This window comes from Miscanthus floridulus, chromosome 11, assembly GCF_019320115.1.
Source record: "Miscanthus floridulus cultivar M001 chromosome 11, ASM1932011v1, whole genome shotgun sequence".
NCBI lineage: Eukaryota > Viridiplantae > Streptophyta > Magnoliopsida > Poales > Poaceae > Miscanthus > Miscanthus floridulus.
In genome coordinates this window covers 39723653-39733014 of record NC_089590.1, presented here as the reverse complement: position 1 = coordinate 39733014, position 9362 = coordinate 39723653, and the positions used below count along the sequence as shown (strand labels likewise).

Sequence of the window (9362 nt, the reverse complement as noted above, 5' to 3'; positions counted from 1 at the left end):
AAATCGACACATACACATGGGAATTAAAATATGTAGAGATAAAGGGCGAAAAGCATTATGTCAAGGTTTAAAGCGGCAAAGATAGAGAATTAGAGATGGAGAGTGGCAGAGATAGAGAATTAGAGATGGAGAGCGGTGGAGATAGAGAATTAGAGATGGAGAGCGGCAGAGATAGACAGAGAGTGAACACCACAAATCATATGTTGTTCCTCTATAAATAGCCATTGATGCCTCAAGTTCTTCAAACACAAAAGAAGCACCAAAAGCATAGCAACCTCAACCTTCTGAATCTCATGGACCCTGTAAATGGCTTTCATGTGATGATCATTGATCAAGATGAAGATTATGCAAACCATATGAGGGACATGCTCCATCAACTCAACTTTCATGGTTAGTTCCAAAATTTATTGTTGAACTCCACTAAAGAATTGTCAAAATGATCCTCAAAGAATTGTTGAAATATAGGACTATGATTAATTTTTTGTATTTATTATCTATTTTTGTTAGTTTCTTTTGTTACAAATAATCCCTAACTTTTGCTTGCTTGTTCAGTGATAGTCTTTACAAATCCTAGAGAGGCACTGAATTTTCTTAATGATCATGCACAAGATATTGATCTCCTATTGGTAGCAGTGGACATGGAAGAGATACTAGGTTTTGAATTCCTTGACATGGCCACAGAGATGTATGAAAACATCCAAGTGATTAGTAAGTGTGTGCTTTCTTACTAAATGGATTCCAACTCATATATTCCTATGCATCCCTCTCTAGATTCCATGATTACCCTCTCCTTTAGAACTGTTAAGCTAGTGTGTTGTATCTTTCATACAATGATGTCGACTATGACAGCAATAGATATTGTGACGAGATGTGTAAAACTGGTGCATGATTTTTGGTGAACAAACCTCTTGAATCAGTTACCATTCATAACTTATGGCAATTTCTTGACCTTGGGGATCGAAAGATAGAGATTATTAGGAATTTCTTTCAAGGTTAGAATTTTTCACAATTGCTAATTAACTTGTTTGTTTAAAATTAATTGAGTTTTTAGCACTTCTAACTTTAGCTTGGATTAAAAGAGATACAATATTTAAGAGGAGGATCCATGTCATCATAGTTGATAAAACTACAAATGAACACTAAACAATTCACATAAATATCCCACCAAACCCAAAGTCATAGTTGGTAGAAATGGAAGACCCTGCTCACTAGCCAAATAACTATAGTGCCACATCGCTTTGGTTATCTATGCTTGCATTTCGAAAGTGTTATATTTGTTCACAAGTTCTCACATTTCCTAAACTTTGTTTATTTTCTTACTTTCCTTAAATAGTGTATAGTGGTGTTGTTTCACAATAACTTATTATTACCGACCTGTACTGTATTTATAGTATTCAAAGTTATGTCAAAGTAAGAGAATGAATGACCTTCTATTTTGTCTATTGTGTCCCACATATGCAGGCCCTATAGCTAACACACATGTCAAACAAAGCAATGCCACAAACTCTTCTACTGATAAAGAGTATATGGATAATAATATTTCTGAAGTCCAAAGCTCCATAGGAAGCAACTCGGTAGACATGGGCCTTGTTGACTATCCAGACTCCGAAGATGGTGAAACTGTGGATAAAGGTCCTAAGGGAGACCAAGACACTGAAGTTGGCACATCTCCTAAGGGAGGCCAAGACTCTTAAATTGGCACATCTCCCAGCAACTAAAGCTACACCTAGATTATGTTGCATTATGGAAGAGCGTCAGTTTGGACATAGCAGGATCAACCATTACTATGATCTAATATAAGACTAAATAATCAATACCAACCAAAGATATGCTAAGGGCAATGCTTGTATCTTCATGTGAAACAAGATACCATGTTGGGAACTCATACATAATGCAATGTCCCTTTTATAAGTTCCTTCTGTTTTCACACCATCTATAACACTCTGCGTCCAAAATCTACTTGTTGGTCCAAACATAGCACTTCTGGGTTAACCCTATTACACAAAGCGAGGACAAAAGTGTAAGAGCAGTGCTATGCGTATGTAGGCCCGTTCAACATGTGGAGCTAGGCCATATAAGCAGTTTTGGACGCGTGGTGTTACACCATCATTGGTTTGTTTTAATTAATCATGACACACTATTAGAAATATGGGCATCTATGATATTTTCTCATGGTGGATTTAATGAACCAATTTTGTCTTGATGCATATTTTATAAACTTGGTTAAAGTTAAGTCTGACTTATGAAGAAATAAAAACATCTTATATTTCATAACTAAGGAAGCACTTTAGACATTTTACATGTGACAAATGAAATAATCATGGTTTTAAATTTTACAATTAAATAATATTTGATAAGAAGATCCAAGCACATGAATTTTTTGTTGTTGGAGGCACATGTTCATCTTGCATCTCGAAGAAATCAGAACAGTAGCCAACACATTCTTTCTTCTCTGAGCTCCTTTGCCTCCGCCACCTACCTCCATGTGCTCGCTGCCCTATCACATGGTAGGGTATGATTGGAGCATGAATCTCCTCTAACTTGAGTTAGAGGGACTTCTTTCCACAATCAGGCCCATCGCTTGTGACTCAATCCCTCTAAATTAAGCTAGAGGAACCTATCAGTGTCGTCTTTGGTGAGGCATTACCACACCCATATGGTAACCTCCTCCCTATCCCTTCTGCCATTGTTATGATCGCCTTAGTTTTGATCTTGACCCAACCCACCAACCATCCTCTTGTGCCTAGCCGGTGATGCCACCTCCATCTTGCCTCCCTTATCTACATTCGCCATAGTTGCCATCTTCTCTCTAATCCTACTTGACTACAATGAGCCCTCAAACTTTATCCAATTTCTTAACCCTAAACCCTACCTTTGTCAAATTCTTCCTAGGGACCAAAGAATATGGAGATTTCAACCATAACAATAGCTTGGGTGAAGAAAAAATTGGGTTTCAAGGAAGGAAATGCCTAAAATAACCTATTGAGAGTTAGCAAGCCCTTACTTATTTGGTGATAGGATATAGTTGGACAACATCGGTGACAACATACACAATGAGGATGACCAGTCGACCACCTCTGCAGCAACCATATCATTGTGAGGTGTACAAGCGATGTAAAAGTCTCTTATTCTGAGAGATTTTGATATTTGACACCCAACACACGTGATTCACTATTATTGGCACCCAATTGTCATGTCTTTCTATATTTGACACCGTGCACATGAATTGTTTGGATCACATGCTTCTCTCCCTTTATCTCTAGTTTTTAATTTTTTTCTTTTCCTTTATTTTTCTAGGCCTAGTCAATGGACATGTTTGCCCCTGCCTTATTTGGTTACATGGATTCATTGCATCCGCATCACATCTCCTATTTCATGCATCTTTTGTGCAATCATCTCTCTATCACTCAAGAATTGAATGTGCCACCGCCCCTAGGGTTTGTACTGTCGGACTGGACTGATGAATTTGACTGTCAAAATTGGCTCCATGATCCCCTTGGAGGTCCATGCTAGTAAGGCACAATTCCTAATTTCTTGTGATAGAACCAACCAATTTATAAGAGCACAGGTATAATGGCAACCACCAAAATGATCACACTGTCATACTTGAGCACATATAAACCCGATACTCCGTCGAGTACCACGAAGGGTCTCGATTCATTACCGACATACAACCAAGATCATACATGATTCAATATGCATGCCACATATTACATAGAGTTCACAATTACATTACCATCCAAGGGAGTACAATTAAAAGTTATTACAACCCAAGTTCAAATAAAGTAGTAGTACTAGCGAAAGCAAAGTTAGTTTTGAAACTAACATATCACACCATTGCTCAAATACTTGTTAGTTTGTGATCACATCCCACAAAAGCATCATAGATTAGATATATAGAAGCGCCTTGCTCATGGCCTACTCCTCGTCCATGGCGAGACAGAAGCAGTTCTTACAATACCCATGATAGAATGTATTATCTGCAACAAGTGGGGAATAAACCCTGAGTACAAGAAGGTACTCAGCTAGACTTACTCATCATAAACCAAACATAAAGTGACTCCAAGGATCATGCAAGGCTTGGCTGATGCTTGTGCTCATGAAATGCAAGTGCCAAATGCAATGCTTAACACTAGGGTGTTACATTTCTTGTCTCTCCAATGTTGTTGTATGTTTTGGAGGAAGAAGCATGTGTGTGAATGCGAAAGGAAAATTGGTGAAATGACATCACCAAACAAGGAACGAGCAGGGGGGTACAGACAGCCATTAGCGGCGGCGAGAGAATTGAGTCCAAAAAACAAGCGCGAGGAAGGGAGCATGCCTATGATAGTATGATCCATAGATCCAACTGGTGTATTTAGATAAGGTATGGGAACATGTTCATTCATCAAGTCTATAAAAAATAAAAGAAAACAAAACAAATAAAGAAACTAGAGATAAGGGGAGAGAAACATCTGAATCTAAACTATTTGGCGTGCATGACATCATATTTGAAAGGTATACAAATTAGGTGTCCACAATGATGAGTCTTAGGTGTCAAGAACAATGAGTTTTAGGTGTCAAAAATCAAAAGCTCTCATTGTCACATGAGCATGTCAATTCATAGGCCACGCAATGTGTGGCATGATTGTTCGCAACGAAGTAGCGCGCGCACCTGCATTGACAGTATCAGTAGGCAGGCCAACGCTCGATTGACCCAGACGTGATTGAACGGGGAGCAGCAAGGAGTGTATTTTTTAGCTCCCAACTTGCAGTGTAAATGGAGAAGTGATTCTCACACTGTGCCAGATTTGCACATCACTGTCGACCTCATCACTGCCGAATTTATGAGAACCAGCAGTGATGTACCTTCACTGCCGGTTATGAGCTTGAAAATGAAAAAATGATTGGCGCTGGGCTAAAACTGGCAGTGAAGGACCACATCACTGCCGGTTTTTGGCTTGATCCGGTAGTGTTTTGGCGGGCACTCATCACTGCCGGTTTAAGCCAAGAGCCGACAGTGATTGGGCACTATCAGTGTCAGTTCTAGCCAAGAACCGACGGTGATAAACCTACAACACAAAAAGGCTACAGCCATCCTCTCCTTCCTCCTCTCTTCCATCTCGAGAATAGAGGCACGTGTTTGGACCCTTCCCTCCATTGTTGTGGCTGCTCTTCACCATGAAGCTAGTGCTTGGATTTTGAAGAATGGCTTGATCTTTTTGCTTCAAGGTTAGTAACAAACATCCACTCCTTTGATTTTGTTGCTTAATTAGCTTTGTTTTGATGGCTACATTGTTTGATTCTCATTCTAGTTCTTTCTCCATTCTAGAGAGCACTTTTCCAATTGGACATTTGTGCAAGGCTCAAATTATGATGAATCCATCATCCAAAAGGTTGGTGTCTATGAACACATTTAAATTCCTAGCTAATTATTCCATGGTGGTCAAGATCATCATTGTTAGTATGTGATGCTATAATTAGTTCTTAGAAGTAGAGTAGAATAGTTGTTCTTCAATATTATGCAATAATTGTTTTTTACTACAATTTTCAATTTACAGGGCCAGGGCTACCAATTTCAATTTTTCAATAATTAGTGTACAATAATGTTTTCCAAAAATGGTACTTTTGAGCTACAATTGTTGTTCATGAAGCTCGATTTCTTATTAATTCTTTGTAATTACTATCTCAGTATTTTTTTTATGCAGAGATGGATTGAGAATGGATGCATCTATCCTGAATGGACAAGTAGTACATGCATGGCGTCAACTAGTTTATCACCGATGCCAAAGCCCATGCTGGGAATGGGAACCCTATCTTTTGCCCATGCAAAGATTGCAAGAATCATAGGAACTTTCGTCAAATTGAGTCTATACAATCACACTTGATTACCAGGGGGTTCATGCCAAACTATATGATATGGACTATGCATGGCGAGGTTAGTGTGAATGTTCTATAGGGAAACAATGATGATGTGGACATGCCTGACGTAGCCATCCACGATGCTGATGAGGAACCTAGTGTCAACACGGAACTTATGGCCATAGTTAATAATGTGTTTAGGAACACGCTAGCAAATGACACCGAGGATAACAATGGCATTTCTCAGCTACTACGTAATGTAGATACTGGATGTCTTAATGAAAGACAACTGAGAAAGCTAGAGAAAATGAGACAAGATGGCAAAACACCATTGTATAGGAATTGTCCAATGAGCAAACTAGAAGCTGACATCATGCTGTTAGAGTTCAAATCGACAAACGGATTGAGCGATAAAGGCTTCGATCAGTTGTTAGGTATAATAAGGAAAATGCTCCTAGAAAAAAATGAGTTGCCAGAAAAGACATACTTGGCCAAGAAAATGATCTGCCCCATCGGCCTCGAGGTTGAAAAAATCCACGCATGTTCCAATGATTGCATATTGTACTATGGAGAAAAATACAAAGACTTAGACAAGTGCCCCAAATGTGAAGCTCCATGGTACAAGAAAGGGCCATCAGATGAGGGTACCAAGACCAAAGGAGGTCCCATAAAGGTCTTTTGGTATTTCCCTATAGCTCCCCGAGTGCATAGGCTGTTTGCATGTGCAAAGTCAGCCAAGCTGTTGCACTGGCATGGCGAAGAGCGTAAGAAAGATACAATGATGAGGCACCCCGCCGATGGGCATGACTAGAGAACTATCAATACTATGTTCTATAAGGATATCAGTGGAGAGGTAAGGCACCTTTGGTTTGCTTTGAGCATAGATGGGATAAATCCTTTCGACCAGGTTAGAAGCAATCATAGCACCTAGCCAGTGACGCTCTGTATATACAACCTTCCACCTTGGGTCTGTATGAAGTGATCGTACATCTAGATGCCACTACTGATCCAAGGACCAAGACAACTAGGGAATGACATCGATGTGTTTCTAGAACCAGTGATCGATGAACTAGTGGAGATGTTTGAAAAGGGTGTGCCGTATGTTTGGGACGAGTACAAAAAGGAACATGTCACAATCAAGGGAGTACTTATCGCTACAATCACCAACCTGCCAGGTCAAGGTTCGTTGTTCGGAGAGAAGACAAAAGGCTATACTGGATGTGTCGACTGCTTGGATGACACCGATGCAGAAAATCTGCCAAATAACTCAAAGATAGTTTATATGGGACACCATAGGTTCCTACCTAAGGATCACCCTTACCACAGGAACAGAAAAGATTTCAACGGTACTATTGAGAAATGCTTAGCTCCAAAATATTGAGATGGGCCTATGATACTTCGAGAACTCAACAAACTGGAGGTTGTCCTTGGGAAGGGGGATAATGCATTAGCAACGCCTGAGGGGAGCGTTTGGAAGAAAAAATTAGTTTTCTAGAAACTACCTTACTGGCCACTGTCTTGATCCCATGCACATCACTAAAAATGTGTGTGCTAACACTCTTAACACCTTGATGGACACTGAGGGGACATCAAAGGATTCACTAGCCACATGCCTAGACATGCAACACTTGGGAATCAGGAATGAGCTGCATCCCGTGGAGCTAGAGAATGGACAGTTTGAACTTCCGGTTGTGTCATGGACATTGAAGAAGGAAGAAAAGCGTGCGCTTATTTCTTTCTTCAATGAACTCAAAGTCCCGATGGGGTACTATGCGAACCCGAAGAGGCTAGTGAACATGAGGGAACTAAAGTTCAACTATGGCCCTATGAAGGCCCATGACTGTCATGTCATTATGACTCAGCTGCTCCCTATTGCCCTGTGTGGTATCCTCCCCCCAAAGGTCTGTGTCCCAATCATAAAGCTTTACTCGTTCTTCAACACAATCTCAAAAAGGTCATTGATGTGTCCATGCTAGAGTAGCTGTAGCGGGACATAGCCAAAACTCTCGTTAGGCTTGAGATGCATTTCTCGCTGACTTACTTTGATATCTCATTGCATTTGCTCATTCATCTTATTGACCAAATTAGAGCCCTTGGCCCAATGTACCTGCATCAGATGTTCCCTTTCGAAAGATTGATGAAAGTTTTTAGGAGGTATCTTAGGAACAGATTCAGGCCAGAAGGGGGCATGGTTGAAGGTTGGTCAACGAAGGAGGCCATTGAGTTCTGCACATATTATCTAGACATCAAAAGGGTTGGAGTTCGATAATCTTGTCATGGGGGAAGACTACGTGGCAAAGGAATGATCAGGGAGAAATCTGTTATAGTAGATGACCCTATTTCTTTCAGATAGGCATAGTTCGCTATTCTCCAGCAAGCCGAGGGTGTGATGCCATACATTGATGAGCACAGGCAATCGTTGCAAACTCTTTATCCGAGCAGGTCACAAGCTTGGCTGGATAAAAAACAAAAGGAGGAATTTGTCAGCTAGTTGCGACGTCTCTTGCTTGGAATAAAGTTGGGTAATCAACTGGATGCCTTAGCCAAGGGACCTTCGAGTACATATATTAAGTACCAAGGGTATGAGATCAATGGATTCACATTTTACACAAAAAAGCAAGATGAAAAGAGCACATACCAAAATTATGGTGTTTGTTTTGATGCTCATGACGAAAATGGCAATGTGCAGGCGACATACTATGGTTTCATAGAGGAGATATGGGAGCTAGCCTATGGTCCATTGAAGGTAGCTCTTTTTCGGTGCCAGTGGGTCTGGCTCGAGGAAATCAACACTGACAGCGAAGGGTTCACTACCGTTGATCTCACTAAGACCGCATACAGAGAAGACCCTTTTGTCCTTGCAAGAGATGTTATGCAAGTCTTCTATGCAAGGGACAATAAGACAAAAGAAAGGCTAAAAGTAGTCCTAGAAGGGAAAAGGAAGATTGTCGGTGTCGATGGAGTGACAGACGAAGAAGACTACAAGGGCTATCAGGAAATGCCTCCATTCGGGTCGAACGTACCCCTACCTATCCTTCAAGAGGGTGACGAACCTGCTTACGTACGAATTGATCACAATGAGGCCCTCATTGTTGATGCACCTAAAGATAATTAGATTATTGTTAACTATGAAATCATTATGCAGACGCTGTATCAGTAATTCACACTGAATATTTAATTTATATTTTTTGCGCATCTCTACAATTTAATTATTGACTATGTAATCAAATATTAAGATGATGTTCACAAACACTATTATTTGATAATTATAGACCATTAATTAATTATCATAGAATTAAATAATCAAGACACAAAATTTTGTGTTATTTTAGAATATAAACTAACTGCATTATTTCTATTAATAAATAAATAAAGAAAAGCAAACTAAGCGAACTCCCTATCCTAGCTCAGCGGTTAAGGCCATGCCCTCTATACTCTGAGACCCATGCTCGAATCCCAGGCAGACCAAACTTTTTTGATTTTTCATTTATTATTTAGTAGTGCATTATGACAGGATAAAA

At 39.9% G+C, this 9362-nt stretch overlaps 1 protein-coding gene across 1 annotated transcript; it reads left to right on the top strand.

The window, feature by feature from the left end:
* The first annotated feature begins 293 nt into the window (after positions 1-293).
* Positions 294-1694, top strand: LOC136494551 (two-component response regulator ORR29-like). The gene is made up of 3 exons (XM_066490701.1): positions 294-390; positions 553-708; positions 1462-1694. Exons 1-3 carry the CDS (start codon positions 294-296, stop codon positions 1692-1694), a joined length of 486 nt encoding a protein of 161 aa, XP_066346798.1.
* Positions 1695-9362: the final 7668 nt, after the last annotated feature.